At 44.1% G+C, this 17,025-nt stretch overlaps 1 protein-coding gene across 1 annotated transcript; it reads left to right on the top strand.

Moving 5' to 3' along the window:
* The first annotated feature begins 10,074 nt into the window (after nt 1–10,074).
* On the top strand, nt 10,075–16,669 carry sox12 (SRY-box transcription factor 12). Its single transcript, XM_014167383.2, has 2 exons — nt 10,075–10,439; nt 11,009–16,669. The coding sequence occupies exon 2, from the start codon at nt 11,057–11,059 to the stop codon at nt 12,245–12,247; it is 1,191 nt and encodes a 396-aa protein (XP_014022858.1). The 5' UTR covers nt 10,075–10,439; nt 11,009–11,056; the 3' UTR covers nt 12,248–16,669.
* The last annotated feature ends 356 nt before the right edge of the window (nt 16,670–17,025 follow it).

Genomic DNA, 17,025 nt, shown 5'->3' with positions numbered 1-17,025 from the left:
TTCAGCAGGATAATAACCTAAATAAAATGCAAGGCCAAATCTACGCTGAAGATGCTTACCAAGAAGACAGTCAATGTTTCTGAGTGGCCGAGTTACAGTTTTGACTTTAATCTGCTTGAAAATCTATGGAAAGACTTGAAAATGATTGTCTAGCAATGATCAACAACAGAATGTTTGAAAAGAATAATGGACAAATAATGTGCAATCCAGGTGTAGAAAGAGACTTACCCAGAAAGACTCACAGCTGTAATTGCTGCCAAAGGTGATTCTAACAGGTTATGACTCAGGGGTCTGAATATATTTCATTTTCAACAAATTTGCTAAAATTTGTGTAGATTGGTGAGATAAAAAAAAATATGTAATCCATTTTGAATTCAGGCTGTAACACAACATGTGGAATAAGTCAAGGGGTATGAATACTTTCAGAATGCTCTGTATATAATTTTTTTATAAGAAAATACATCATTGCTTATATCGGGCACACTTTCAGGAGTTTAAACTCTGTTTAATGTGTCTGTTAACACAACACAAGAGACCATAGTGTCTTGACAGTACAGTGTTCCAGTATAATTGCATTGCCAGAGACAGATTTACAACTCATCTACTGTATAAGCTCTTGGCTCTGTGTGGCGATGATAACACACAAACATTTCTTCGCATTAGTGTTATAAAAATCTGCATATTGAGTATTGGTGTTCAAATAGCATCCCGTTAAAACAAGGAGCCCAGGATTAGACACGGAGCATTTTTCTTCATCTTCCTTTTCTTCACACTTAGCCTGCCCCCCCCCCCCCCTCCCCCCCTCCGCTCCACTCACTCACACACTCCCACATGCAAATGAGCATGATACCCATGAAATTAAGATGCAGTTCCCCAGAGATAGCCACACAGATTATGGTATACTGCGGGAATTTGGAGATATATATATGTCATGGTGAGTCAAATTAATTTCACGATAGACTGAGACTTGAAACTATGTCATACCTCCATGTCTGGCATGTACATTGTGTTTCCATTAATTAGGTTTGCTGTATCGGAGGGGTAATAAATCACAAGTCCAGTCAGTTCCTCTTGTAATGAAGTCCCAGCCGCACCGCATGCCGCATCAGCAAAGCACTATTAGCCGTCTCACAACGTTACAGTTTAAATGTACAGAACTGGTTAGAACAAATATATGTACTGTATGTATCGGGCCAAAGATACCGCTTTGTGGACCACACAAGAACGTCCTTGATACTTCCCTATGTGCTTTAACTAGACAACAGGTTATATGTTATTCAGGTTCAGACCTGCTGCCCTGGCTGACTCCACACAGGTTCAGCTGAGGTTAGCCCCCCTCTCTCTTTCTCTATCCTTCTCTCTACACATACAGTGCATACGGAAAGTATTCATTTTTAAAACATTTTGTTACGTTACAGCCTTATTCTAAAATTGATTAAATTAAAACATTTATTCATTTATCTACACACAATACCGCATAATGACAAAGCATAAACAGACATTTTATTCAGAGCCTTTGCTATGAGACTCGAAATGTAGCTCAGGTGCATCCTGTTTCCATTGATCATCCTTGAGACGTTTCTACAACTTGATTGAAGTCCACCTGAGGTAAATTTAATTGATTGGACATCATTTGGAAAGGCACACACCTGTCTATATAAGGTCCCACAGTTGACAGTGCATGTCAGAGCAAAAACCAAGCCATGAGGTCGAAGGAATTGTCCGTAGATTTTGGAGACAGGATTGTGTTGAGGCACAGATCTGGGCAAGGGTACCAAAACAATTCTGTATAGAACATAGTGGCCTCCATCATTCTTAAATGGAAGAAGTTTAGAACTACCAAGAATCTTCCTAGAGCTGGCCGCCTGGCCAAACTGAGCAATCGGGAGAGAAGGGCTTGGTCAGGGAGGTGACCAAGAACCCGATGGTCACTCTGACAGAGCAGAGTTCGTCTGTGGAGATGGGAGAACCTTCCAGAAGGACAACCATCTCTGCAGCACTCCACCAATCTGGCCTTAATGGTAGACTGGCTAGACGGAAGCCACCCCTCAGTAAAATAAACATGAAAGCCCGCTTGGAGTTTGCCAAAAGGTTCCTAAATGACTATCAAACCATGAGAAACAAGATTATCTGGTCTGATGAAACCAAGATTGAACTCTTATGCCTACAGTGAAGCATGGTGGTGGCAGCATCATGATGTGGGGACTGGGAGACTAGTCAGGATAGAGAGAGAAATTAGATCCTTGATTAAAACCTGCTGCAGAGCACTCAGAACCTCAGACTGGGGCGAAGGCTTACTTACCAACAGGACAACAACCCTAAGCACACAGCCAAGACAAGGCAGGAGTGGCTTCGGGACAAGTCTCTGAATGTCCTTGAGTGGTCCAGCAAGAGCCCGAACTTGAACCCGATCGAACATCTCTGGAGAGACATGAAAATAGTTGTGCAGCGACGCTCCCCATCCAACCTGACAGAGCTTGAGAGGATCTGCAGAGAAGAATGGGAGAAACTCCCCAAATACAGGTGTGCCAAGTTTGTAGCGTCATACCCAAGAAGACTCGAGGCTGTAATCGCTACCAAAGATGCTTCAAAAAAGTACTGAGTAAAGGGACTGAATACTTATGTAAATGTCATATTTCAGTTTTTGTTTTAAGTTTTTTTGCAAAAAAATCTAAAGCTGTTTTTCCTTTGTCATTATGGGGTATTGTGTGTAGATTGATGAGGGGAAAAAACAATTGAATCCATTTTAGAATAAGGCTGTAACTTAACAAAATGTGGAAAAAGTCAAGGGGTCTCAATACTTTCTGAATGCAATGTACCTCTCCTCTCTCTCCCCCCCTCTGTCTCTTTCTGTCTGTCTCTCTCTCCTCATGTCCATCACTCTCAGTCAGAGGTAATCATTATCTGTCTCTCGGTGCAGAGCTGCTGAGAGGTATGCCTGCAGGGCCTGTCTGGTGGAAATGTATGGCCCCTCTGTGGAAAAGTCACACAGAGACAGGCCTACACCCGCCACCAAGCCTCCCAGACTCAGTCTTGCATTAATGGCATTAAATTGGCACTAATTTTCCCAGTGTGTCATTTCCCCATGTAATGGTGTCTGATGGGAGCTGGTGTGATTTTACCGGCGGAGCTGTCAAGGCTGATTTACCCAACACAGCCCTGGAATACAGAGAGGAAGAGATCTTCTAGCACCTGAGTGAAGGGTAGAAGACAGACTCCTCGGTTTTACCTACAGAAATGATTGAGTGCTGGGGAGATGTAGGTGGGAGAGGTGTCCTAGAAAGACCCCAGTCATATCTGCCTCTGTGAGATCATGGTTTGGGACAGTAGCTTTTCCTGACCACGCAAGCTGAGAAGTAACATCTCTGGTCCCTAGTTATGGTGAATGCTGCACAATGGGGGTATTCATAGCTTTAGTATCAGTTACTAAATTGCCACCAAAGGGGCATGTATGTAGTAGTCATTCCTCCTGCCTAACAACAGTATGTTGGCAGGCTGTAGGTTTCACAGATGACAGCTATTAAAGCAGGTATAACTGGAGGCAGAACAGAAGGCTGGTTTTAAATGTCAATGTTAGAAATCATTGAAGTGAAGATAAAGGTTGGGCACAAATTAAGTGAATGCACACTGCACTGTACAATGACATGCAATAAAAGATCTCCGGTTATTTCCTTGCTCTTAACAGATACCTGCACTTACAGTCTATGACAGTGGTAGTGACAAGTCATCACTAATCGGAAATTGTCTCACCTGGCCTTAGCAATTCACATTCACTCTGCACTTCTCCTCCCCCCCTTCCTTCCAGCGCTAATAACGCAGCACCTCCTAACACGGTAAAACAAATGTCCCAGGACATAACAGCCTGAGCTGGGCGTATTAGCATTCACTGTGCTAGAGGTTAGAGGGAGTCTCTCAACTCATTAGTGAAGAAGAGGCCCTTTAAGCTGGCAGACGCTGCATACTGTATCAGCAGAAACGGGAGAGTCGAGTCATTGAGTCGAGCAGAGCCGAATATAGTAGAGCAGCATCCATCCACAGGCCTCCCTGTTGGCGTGCAGGGCGCAGCTGGGGCTCAGCCCAGCCTTGGAGAGAGATCAAAACTGAGGGCGATACAGGGGAGGCAGGTCCCACCGGGCAGGGGGGGTTGGATTATGCTGGCATACCCCTACTGCCAAGATCAAAATGAAGTGGAAGGAATATTAAACCCTGTGCTGGGAGTGCCTGGCAGGCAGACAGTAATTGGTACAGGATTGTGTCCTCCGGCACTCACAGCGTTCCTCTCCTCCGCTCCTCCTGCAGAGCAGAGCCTCCCACCACTGGGAAGGGGAGGATGGAGAGTATACACACACACACACACACACACACACACACACACACACACACACACACACACACACACACACACACACACACACACACACACACACAGACACACACACACACACAGGCCATAAACACACTAGGCACCCTCAGTGGCAGAGAAGAGAAAACATCACAACAACTTCCAACACCAATCGACGTTACAGTGCATGCATTTCAGCAAGGGGGTTCAAATCAACTAAATCACATAATTCTCATTCTCCAATCGGTTTTCACTCACACAAATCAATGTGAGTGGTCGTTTGAGAGGTGCTTTACACTTTTAAATATGTATTTTAAATATAATAAATAAATAAACTAATCCTAATCTATCTACAGTGTGCCCTGTATAATGGGTCTTCCGTATTGTTTTTAATCATCTACAAGACTACACAGACTACTCGCGCTGGCCAGCCCCTGATGCTAGCAACTGTGAGTCATGCTAGATTAGAGGTAATTGGCTGCTTTGTTGTCCTTTACCTGGGCGGGCAGATTATAAAGACACAGCTGCGAAAGAAAATGGCCTCATTTGCCCTAGAAGCTAGCTTCCAAGGGGACCTGAACAGTGATGGTAATATTGATGAAGTAGCCTCTAAGGAGGCGAGAGAACATAAACATACGAGTGAGTAAGAGGCTATTTCCAAAATGGCACCCTATTCCCTATGTAGTGCACTTATTTTGACTGGGTGCTTTTGGGCCCATAGGTCTCTGGTCAAAAGTAGTGAACTACATAGGGAACAGGTTATCATTTGAGACACAGACAGAGAGGGCCATGGAAGGTTCTGGACCTTTTCTTCTCTCTCAACAAATATGTGAATTATTCTCTATGACAAAATGGCCAAGGTCAACAAAATGCTTTTATGAGTGTTACTTTGTATTTCTCTAGCTAGCAACACCTACAGTGTTCCATTCGGAAAAAACAGACAGTGCAACATGTTTCTATAATGACAGAGAGAGCTGTTTATTACGCTTAAGAGGATGAAGACATGAGTGAAATCTCCTGAGGGATATGTTTTGTTTTGATGAACTTCTATTGGCCGTCTGAGCCTCACCCAAACCATATGTTCATTGGTCATTGCATGCAAAACAAACCAAAAGTACTAGAGTGTGGAGTTTAGTGTAATAATCTGCCACAAATCCCTAACTGTTGCTTAGATTAGAGTCCCTAAATGTTGACTATCCATTTATTCCTCCACAGCAAAAGGGACATACTGTAGATCCCCCAAAATCAGCAGGCAGCCTTTAATTCTTAAAGCATAACGCTGACATCTAATGTGTCTCTATGAGGGGTTTGATATCCCCCCCAAAAAAACTCTGTTGACTTTAATGACGAACAGATGCCTTTACTTACATACTTAGACAGCGGGAGATAATATAATAAACCTGTTTTAAATGTTATTATTTCTAATGCTAATGCTGGCAGAGTTGTGAGCCTTCTAGAGTCCAAACGTGGAAGGCATAAGGCACATTGAGAGCATACTGATACTCTTCACTCCAAATCCCATTTCAATACAATCTGCCCTCCAGTGACAATGTCAAAGCTAGGCCCTTGATTTGTTATAAAGGGATAGGTGTCTTAACCCTACATATTTATATTGATGTCACCTCAGTGTCAAACCCCATTTCTTAGCTCATAATTTGAGCCAAATAACTGATCAAGGTGAATCACAAGAGTGTGTGTGTGTGCGTGCGTGCGTATTTGTGCGTGCGTATTTGTGTGTGCGCGTGTACGTATTTGTGTGTGTGCATGTACATATTTGTGTGTGCACATGCCAAGGGCTGGAGGCTAGAGAGCTCAAAGGGATGATAACATTGAAACCATATGTTTTGTTAATAAGTCGATGAATATACAGTATTTCAGGAGATGGAGTTGCCTGTATGGTAGTGAGAGTAAGAGAGACTTACATTGAAATGGAAGGTTTGAGTGGTTCTAACGGGAGAGCTACAGCAGGTGAGCAGTTTGTCTATGTTAATGTGCTGGACTAATAAACAAGAACAGAGTTTGGTGGATGGGGAAAATGTTGGCCTTGGAATGGGATGAGCCTGTTGTCTAATGTGCTCCAAGCCAGATCCCCGTTTTAAACCTCAGCTGTCACTGTCACGTGGCCAGAGCTTTCTTTTATTTATTTCATTTTATTGTCTCCACTTACTCTGACCCCCAAGGAATGGCTGGACCTACCCAATCCTCCTCCCTCATATGAGGAGAGCCTGAGAGCACGCAGCAGTTCGGACCAGTTCAAGCGCGAGGTAGAGAGTAAATGTTATGACCTCACGCTGCAGGTTCCTGTGTACGATGATGCTTCCAGCCCTATAGCCAACATAACAAGTATTTCTCTGGAGAGACCAGTCGTTATGACATCATTCTGTGCATAATGAAGCTAAACAACAACATTGAAACAAGAATCTGTCATTTGAAATAGTAAAGAGGGCATCCTTGTTGTGAGATCCTCAGCTTCCCCCTAGCAGTCCTCCCAGCCTTTCATATGGAATTGGTTAATTATGTAATTTGTCAATTTTATTGCCCAGAGAGCCCTTTTGTAGGCTACAGATGCCATTGCAGTAATAGAATGAATATTGCTAAATTAATATAAACTTAATTGTCATCTCTTACCAATAAAATTTGATTGCAGCCTCCTTTATCAGATGGGCTGCCGGGTGCTGGTGATGGTGGGTAGGTGTGATGAAATTTGATTGCAACCTCCTTTATCAGATGAGCTGCCAGGTGCTGGTACGGTGGGTAGGTATGATGAGGAAAGCAGTGAGACGAGGCACTGCATGGGCAATAAAAGTGTTTGTGACTAGACCAGGATGTGTTAATAAAGGCTGTCTCCTCTCTCCTTCCCCCCTAGCCCCTCAGACGCAGCGCAAGGGTTGTTTCTATTCTGAGAAATGGACAGGAGGATGAGGGGTTAAAAATGCAGGCAGGGGCTGTCTTAAAGAGGTCAGGGGTCAGAATCTGGGAGATGGGGGGAGTTCACGTTCATTTATCCTGCTACTGTCTGCTCAGTTTGACAGGGGGGCTAAAGGTCAGAGGATGAGAGGAGGGGGAAGGGCTGTAATCTTGAACCTCTCAGTTGTCTGCCTGCGTACATGGTGGAGATAATCAGCCTCCCTTCTCGTCCCCCTCCTCGTCCAGCCAGAGAGCACCCTTTGACCTTTTCGCAAGGGAAAGCACCATTTCACCCCAAACAGATTGGGCAGAGAATCAGGTCCCTTCACATAAGCAGATCACGACCTGACATTCCTGTGACATTGGGGATGTTACAATATGATTCACGCTGCCAGGTTTACAAGGGCAATGTAGGCAACATGCTCATAGCACATCGGCTGTTTTTCATAATGGAAAGCAGTGGGCAAGCCAAGCCAACCAAACTGTTCAGCTTTCATTTAAAGAGTGGCTAAGAATAAAACAAAGCCAAAGATAATGTGAAAAAAGGCACAAATGAATGTATTCATAAGAGAAAGGTTACATGACACTGTCAGCATGTGTCTTGTGGCGTGGAAAAAGCACACTGATGCATAAATGCAGTGTCTGTGTGTTCATTAAACCACTCATGAAATAAATGTATCATACATTTGCACCGCTGAGGGAGCAATGCCAACAACAAATAAATGCACAGCTGAGAGTGAACAGCACCTTAAAAGTACATCCACTACAGCAAACGTTGCGAGGGAAAAGGACACATTTCATTCAATTTTTATGAATTCCATAGAAGGGTTCTTAACTGGAGAGCAAGCCTGGGTTGGAGACAGGAGACATTAGATTACACAGGTTAGAAAGTCATATATTTTTCAAAAGATAAAATTCTATGAATAATCATACATTTATGATTAATATGCAGTGGTGTACTAGTATTTACTTGTATAAATGATTGTTTCATGAAGGTTGGTGGGTATCAAAATGCTCACTTCATGTGAGCAATAACCATGTGTGATATGATGAGACATGTTTTTTCATCAAACTATGTGACATAAAACAGCAAAAGACCAAAGATTACCAGGCCATTATATTTGGTCTAAGAGGGGAGGGGAGGGGAGGGGGGTAGATCCACTCTAGTCTGAAATGACAGCAGAGGATCTCTCTCTGTGCAGTTCTCTAGCAGCCCACTAATCCCTGAAAAATGATCTGTCTGTGGGTAGAATGGTGAGGGGGGGGGGGGGCAACACACACCTCTGATGCACCCCAAGCCCCCAAGCCCCCTCCTTTCCCAGGCCTTATCTGGCAGACAGCTCCACCAGGCCTGCCCTGTGTGGGGGGTGCGAGGGCGGACTGAAGGGGGAAATAGAAAGAGAGGGGGTCCAATCCTCCAGCCTAAACCACAGCAATAATCGGCAGACATGCCTGCTCAGGGATTTAGGCAGGGCCTGAAGTAGGTCGCCCACTGATAGGGTTGTTGTCATTTTGTGAGCGGCCGTGCCAGGGCTAACGTCAGTTGTATTTGTCAAAGTGAACATGTCTGACATCCAGACACTGCGCTGGCCCAGAGACTAATGCAATGTGCTTGAGGAAGCAGATAATGAACAACCAATAATGAACAAGCAACAGAGCGAGAGATAGAGCATACCACCATGTGTTCGTTGCATTTTGCCACTTTATAAGAAGTATACTTAAGATTATTATCACTTAAAGTGCTATTTTAACACTTTTTTACAACACTTTTTTTGATGAGAGAGTGGTTTGTATTAAAGCCCCAAAATATTGAAACTTCCAAGAAAGTGCAAGGTTGCAGTTCTGTTGTTAGACTCTCCTAGCTGGCATTGATTATGCCAAGAGTATGTATTACACCAGACTGTATGTATTATCTTCGTAATGGAAGTCTCCTACTAAATACAGTTTGGGGATTTCTCAATTGGTGTATTAATGTGCTAGCTCTGTCCGGCAGAATGACCAGACACACTCCTCACAGAGTTTTAATGGTTTTGTCCACTCACATAATTGTCGTTCATTTTAATGGACCGTTTTCCAGGCTAGCAATAATGACAGAGCTGATGTCACACCAGGACATCGTGCAAAGTTTTTCATTCAGCTCAAACTTGACATTCAAATCCGTACATGCTGCATCACATTTTCTCTCGTATCCCCTCTAGGTTCCCCATGAATCAAAATGCAACAGTATCTGCGACTAAGGTTTGGTCTGTCCTTAATAATCAATTGCGTATTAATTAATCAGCTTATCTATTAATGATATTATTTATTTATTGTATTTTGCAGACACTGCTGTCACTGTACATTTTGATAGAGGAGCATACTGTACTGCAAACATATAGCATGACTTCAACTGTTTCCCCTTTGACCTTCTCCCTTGATAACCTTTTAACGCTGATAGTGTGTAGACGCATTTCAACATGCACACTTTAACCCACAAAGTGTACTGGTCAACAGATTCATAACATTGAGCACTCCATTATTTAACTGTCAGACAGACAACATCTTGCAGGAGACAGTTCAGTGCAAGGTCTCCTTCTTTAAAACTGCACTTAACATTTAAGCAATTAACATTTCAACCACCTCGCTCAGTCTCCCTGTTCTGTCACTGTGCCTGTGACTCACTGTATGGATACTTTCTGCTCTACCACACAAACGCACGCACGCACGCACGCACGCACGCACGCACGCACGCACGCACGCACACACACACACACACACACACACACACACACAGTGAGCGCGGACTGGTGGGTGGAGGGGGAGGAGTTTGTGTCAGAGGAGGTTGAGCTGTCTACTGTGAGGTTTATAGAGTAGCAGACAGGGGTGCTGTCCTACAAAGAGGGAATAGAAGAGACTCTGACAATGAACGAAAGTAGACAGTAAGAGAGAGAGACAGAAAGAGAGAGACAGAGAGAGATTGAAAGAAAGTCTGCATGCAGACAGCCTGGGACAGCTTGGCACTATAGAGAGACAGACGTTGGACTCTAGCACTCATTTCCTCTCTGCTCCACTGCAAGCCCAACTCCTTCAGCTCAACACTGCATCAGGAGAGTCAGCCCATGTGGAGAGGGAACCGGTTTCTTTTTTTCAGACACTCAGCATCTTGGTCCTGAGGCACGGAGAACTGAAGCAGAGTCCTGCAGAATTGCTGGTGAGTGTTTTAGTGTTTGTCCTAGTGGTCACATTTCCAGCCAGTGATGTGAGTGTGTTAGTCATTAAATTGTACTGAGTTATGTTGTGAGTAATGTTAGATACAGTATGTTTGAATTTTTTTAGCTCTGGGCTGGATTTGTAGAGAATTTCTTAGTTTGCACCTCTAAAAGCAGATGGGATATCTGCATCTTTTTCACTGAGTTTTAGCTATATAAGGAAACATACTGTATTGTACAGACATAGGATCTTCATTTGATCACCCTGTTGCAGGATAACTTTGTGGTGTATTTTTCCTTTACGAAAAATGGTTCAACCCCTACAAAAATGTCCATTAATTATAATCTATAGAATAATTCACATTTGCTTTTGCTGCAGGATTATTTTTGTAGTGATTATTTTTGTATTTTCTGCAGGATTATGATCTGTACTGATTATATGTAACAACTGAAAATGAATGGGGATAACATCAGTATAGATTTATGTGATATTTACAGTCCTGCTGTCAGCTGAGTGATGATACTCTTTATGGTGGTAATTATGGCTTGTCTTTTTCCTTTGGGGGGACAGGAGGAGAAAACATTGCAGTAACAACTTAGAGTGTCTGTGTGATTATGGATGACTCCAGCCTTCATTTTGAGTAGAGCGTCTTCCTCCATCATGGTACAGCAAAGGGTACACAAATACCCAGCAGTTATGGACAGTGATATGAGCCAAGAGGTTTTCTTGGGACTGGGTGCAGATGACAGGGAGGAGGTTTTTGGACTGTTGCCCTCCAACAAAGACCCCAACTGGTGCAAGACTCCCACGGGTCACATCAAGAGGCCCATGAATGCATTCATGGTCTGGTCGCAGATCGAGAGACGGAAGATCATGGAACAGTGGCCAGACATGCACAATGCAGAGATCTCCAAACGCCTAGGCAAGCGCTGGAAACTCCTCCCCGACTATGAGAAGATCCCTTTCATCAAGGAAGCGGAGAGGCTCCGGCTAAAGCACATGGCCGACTACCCCGACTACAAGTACCGTCCCCGGAAGAAGAGCAAGAGCTCCATGCCCGTGCGAGTTGGGGACAAGGTCCCCTTGAAGACAGGGAAGTCCCACCCGGGTGGTCGCGCATCCACTTCCGCAACCTCCACCGCCACCAGCAGAGGGCTCAAGGTACGAACGCCTTCCTCCAAACACAGAGCCAGCTTCGACAGCCATAAGTTCAAAGGTTACGATGAGGGCATCAGCGATGATGACACAGTGGATGTAGAGTTGGCCAATCCAATGACGAGCCAGCCAGGAGGGCAGAGGCCAGCCGTGGGCGTCTTCCATCACCAGCAGTCTGCCATGACCCCCGGTGAGCAGCAGACTCAGCTTGCAGCCCAGCTCAGAGTAAAAGTGTCGACCACCACCTCCCACCAGCCCACCTCCAAGCTGCCTGTGGGCCTCTCATCTGGGTCTCCAGTACCCCACAGCCTCCCAGAGTCTTCCCCCAGTGTGTCCTCTTCCTCGGAGCCTCTGGCTCCCCGCTCCTCCACCGGCCGCTCCTCCACCCCCACCTCCACCAGCTCCTCCTCCTTCGTGTCGTCGGCCTCCTCCGACGAGGAGCTGGACGAGGAGATTTTGCATATTATCTCCAACGCCAACTTCGACACCATGCCTATGGATTGCTCCACTCTGGACAAAGACTTTGACGCTACATTTCACACCAACTCAGGATCCCACTTCGATTTCCCTGATTACTGCACCCCGGAAGTGAATGAGATGATATCCGGGGACTTGCTGGTGCCCAGTATCTCTGACCTGGTGTTCACCTACTGAGGCCCAGCATGCCTCTACAGGATTCTGGCTTACTGGCAGAATATATACTATTCATAAAAGCCTGTGGTTTTTTGGTTATATTATAAATTGGACACTTTATTTTGTATTTTCTCAATCAAGTCCATAAGTGCTAATTCTTCACTTTCCCAGTATGCCACATCCTGAGGGTCTGGTGTACAAACAGTGAAAGGTTGCTCACGTCAAGCCTTTTATCAGAGTTCAAATATTCAGGCACAGAACAGGAGACCAGCTACAAACAGACAAGCAGACACTGAACACATATGTTCTTAGTAGAGGGATAATAGTGCTTTCAACAGTAAACTTATTCAGTATTCTTTCTTCAGTATTAACCGGAGCATGTACAGTAGCATTTCCATGTCTTTCATATGCATTTGTTGTATATGAAGCAGAATAACAACCATGTTCTGACATAATCAACCAAACTCAAGGCAGCAACTGCAGATTCAAATAAAAAAATGCATGTTATCAACAAATCATCTGTAAATAGATCATGTGAGGAATAGTCCTTATGTTGCAGCTAATAGTCCTTATGTTGCAGCTAATAGGAATCTGCAGCACTTGTCATCAGGCTTTTACAGTAGCATCAGTTAAAGCATAGGCTCTCTCCAGGAGAGAAATCTGCTGCATACTCTGTAATTAGGTAACAGCACTTTCATCGCCTTGCTAATAGTGCAGACTCCAAGACATGGAGTTTATGTAAACACAAGCCTTGTGTGTGTGCCTGATTCATTCCAGACAGTTGAGTGTGACTGTAACGGTGGTAGGTGGTTAGAGAGTGGGGCTAAGTAGTGGAGGGGGAAGAGGAGGAGTGGGTTGAGGAGTGAAAGAGGGGTTGGGGGGGTCTATGCTGGGGGTCAGGAGAGGCTTTTCATTCAGGGAGCTGTGCATCTGTCCTTGCAGGCAGCAGCCTTTGTGTCGGAGTTCAGAGTGTGAGTGTGTGTGTGCGTGTGTAAGTGTGTGTGTGTGCGTGCGTGTTTGAGCTCAACTGAGCGAGCGTCTGCCAGCCGGGGAGTGTAGGGGGGGGTAGTGTATTCAGGGGGAGATGAGGATCATGGCCATCCACACACCCACCAGCGCGGTAAAATTCATGTCATGTCTGCAGTCTGGCTGCAGCTGCCTGATCAGGGCCGATTCAGCTGTGAATGGAGGCGAAATCTGTGACTGCCAGCTGTCCCTCCATTGACTCTCTCAGGGATCGTTTTGTCTAGAGGTCCTACTGCCTCCCGTGGCTCATTCATCTGCCCTGATCTGGGGATGAGATGCACGCCACCTCTCCTCTCCTCCTATCAGCCCCTATCTTCTCTCTCTCAAATAGCCGCGAGGGGACGAGGTGACAAAGCGAGAGAATGAGCCAGAACCCCTCCCCCTCGCTCCACCACAACATGTGACCTTTCTTCTTTTCATCCCTCTATCCTCATTAATTACATCGCCTGGCTTTGGCACCGTGGCGAAAAGGACCCGTGTTATTTACTTACTCTCCACAAGCAGCTGGCGAAGAGCCAGCCTGAAAGCAGCACCAAAACCCTTCCTGCAGTTCATACCTTAGATATACTGATGTGAATCCCTCGTCAGACCGACCTTGTTGGAGCCAGCCAGCATCCTCTAACAGAGGCCGCCCCATGCGGTGCAGAGTGCCTCTGGAGCAGGCCATGGAGAGGCAGGGGACAGGGGATACATGATGGGACCATGGCGGATACGCAGGGAGTTTGTTTTCAGACCAAAATGCACCATTTGGAGTAGCGTGATAATGACTGTGTGGTACAGGGACCATGACGAGAACCGTACTGGATTTTGTGTTGTGTTCCTCCTCAGTCCCTCCCCCCAGGAAACACCTGAAGGAACCAACCCGTGTCTATGTGTGGCAGGGTTTTAGTTCCTTGTGGTGATGTCTGGAGAGAACTGCGCCATAAACTTTACAGTACAATGTCTTCATTAGCAAAAAAATGAATAAACCAGGTAACTTGTTTCTGAACTGGAAGGTGGCTTCCCTCTGAGATATCAATGGTAGGAGAAGACATATGAAGAGAGATGGTTCTACTACAACCCGAGGCCTTTAAGAGTCCATACAGCAACACTGTTTTCTTTCTTCTGTTACACATAAGTAGGAGTTCCTCAACACTACTGGAAGGATACCGTGTGAAAAGAAAATAATCCAGCAACAACATCCAACCTCCATCTAAAAGTGAACTGCAATCAAGGTTTTAGACATACTGCATGTGTCCTAGTGTTAAAAAAGTGATTGCCAGTATTTTGTACTTTTAATAGGCACCTTTTATTGGTTAGCATAGACAAAGTATGGCAAAGTTCACCATTCCTGATGAAACAGGTGAAATTACAAATGCAGATTCAGCAAAAACATGTCTTGGCTCACAAATTGAATGGGTATTTCAGCTCTTGATCATGCACATGATCTGTCTGGCTATAATATTAGCAGTCAACAAACCTAAAGTACCGTACAGTGTAAACAGACACATCCTATGGTAATGGACAAATACTGAATTCAACACCAGCAGTAAAAATTGGACTCAGGACTAAAGTAACAGCTTACTGTGGAACAACTCCTATTTCTAATGTGCTGTGTATGTCTGTGTATTAGATCATGCATCATCCCAAAAAATTGGTAGCTGCAAGAAAATTAGATACTGCTAAGTATTACCTTTTCAGATTCGATCTTTGAAAGTACAGTGTGTTTCAATCATTCAGGTGCATTTAAGTATAAATTAAATATTTATTTAATTACATTAAACAAGCAAAACATTCTTAAGCAAAATGTTCAAAGGGAACACCCTTGACCTAAACTAACCAGCGTTTTTTATTAGAATGATACTAGGCTAATTTTCTTTCTTTATTTCATATTTTAGAAAGAGAGATAGAAAACGGGCTAGACAACTCACAGATGGGCTTCAGCAAATTAGTGTCAGAGTGATAAATGAAAAAAAGATGGAGAGAAATTAAGCTGGATAAAAATACCCATCTGGTGGCACCTCCTACTCTGGGCCAGCCTTTGATGAATAGCATTCCCTGAGATGGAAATACAAGGACAAAGCAAATTTCATAGAGCTGTTGGCCCCCCTCTCCTACTGCCTCCCACATCACAAGTGGGGCACAGGAGCCCCTGCCATACTGAGCATGTCTGTCTGCCTGTCTGTCTCCAGCTACAGTGTCACGCATGTGGCTGCCACCACGGCGACAAGGGGCCCCTCAGCAGGCCCAGTCCAGGGCTATAGGGGTCAACAGGGGCCACTCTCAGCCTCAGGGTCCTAGTAGGACTTAACTTACCATTCCTTTAAACCACACAGACCTGACAACACAACAGCAGCACTGGGAGACCCGGCCTGCTGCACACAGAAGTAGCCAAAATACGACCACGATGCCTCACATTTTAGTACACATTGTTTACAAGGTTTTATGGTATTATAGACTGAGCTGAATACAGAATGTTTCCTCTGTTTTTCATCTTCACAGCAAGGGTTGTTTTGATTTATTTACAATGTCAAATAGGATTTGTAATCTATTCACCAGCACGTTTCTGGTCTTAGTTATTGCAAATTGTAACAAAACGTATTTCTGTGGTATGAAACAAACTGAATCTTGTTTATCTGAAAATATGCTTGTGTTGAACTTTGATTCCTCAACGTCATTGTAGAACAGGGGATAATGGGGGTGTTTAAATATATTTTCATGTGCTACAAATGCATTGGATCCAGCCTACACTCCAGAGTGTACTAGTCAGAACTGTCTAATCAAATATATAAGGCTCACCCCTATTCATCATATATATTGTATATTGACATACATTTTATGATCTGCGCTGATGAATGTAATTGGTCGATAAGTAGTACCAAAATTCTGACATTGCATTGATAATAGTAAAGTACAAATAGTAAACGTCTCTGAAATTGGAGTAACTGCACTTCATATAGCCTCCCATGCAACACCTTATCATTGAAAAATTGGGGGAGAACGATGGTGAAAGTCATTTAGAAATATGCATCACTACGCTAACAGAACATATTGCTAATATTGTCATATTGGAAACCCCCTCTGCTGTGTAGACTGTTTCATTCCTGCACTATTTTTTATGGATTGGTGCATAACAAACATTATGTATTTATATCAATCAGTCAATTGCTATATTGCAATATTGCTCATTTATTCTGTTTGTAAAATGGTTAAACAACTTACCATCTCGTTCATCTTAGTATCACTTTTTACCAATAATCATGTATATGTATGCTTTTTGTAGTGTGGTACATTCAGCTGTTCTGACAGCGAGTATGTGGATAGAAATAAAAGCACTTTGTTGTAAATATGTACATAGATCTGAGAGATGCCATTCTCATTTTGGATAGAGTTATCAGTGTAGTGACTCTGCATTACTGAATAAACTGTTACAGTCAACGTTGGATGTCTGTCTCAAACTCTCTGTTCCTGTCTGGGTAGAGTGGAATTTTCTGTATCAATCTGGAGAGGGAATATTCTCAACTGCCTTCTGGGGTTTTAACAGTTGGCTTCCACTGTGACAACGTCATGTGTCGGTTGTTTCACTGTGTCTGTCAGGATGCAGATGTTCTTGTGGTCAAACCTAAGGAACCTGAACATGTGCACTTATGTCATTCACTGTACATGTACACAAGATATATTCGAGGCACACACTGAAACCACTGTCACACATTGACTGAAAACCCACCACAACACATTCTCACAATCATTTTTTAACACTTAAAGTGTAGTGACTGTTATTTCAGCACAGTGAA

Source organism: Salmo salar, chromosome ssa22 (genome assembly GCF_905237065.1).
Source record: "Salmo salar chromosome ssa22, Ssal_v3.1, whole genome shotgun sequence".
Classification (NCBI taxonomy): Eukaryota; Metazoa; Chordata; class Actinopteri; order Salmoniformes; family Salmonidae; genus Salmo; species Salmo salar.
This window is presented reverse-complemented; position numbering and strand designations above follow the sequence as displayed.

What these genes read in the sequence shown, in the direction of transcription:
- sox12 (XM_014167383.2), top strand. Translation starts at nt 11,057, where the DNA reads ATGACTCCAGCCTTCATTTTGAGTAGAGCGTCTTCCTCCATCATGGTA.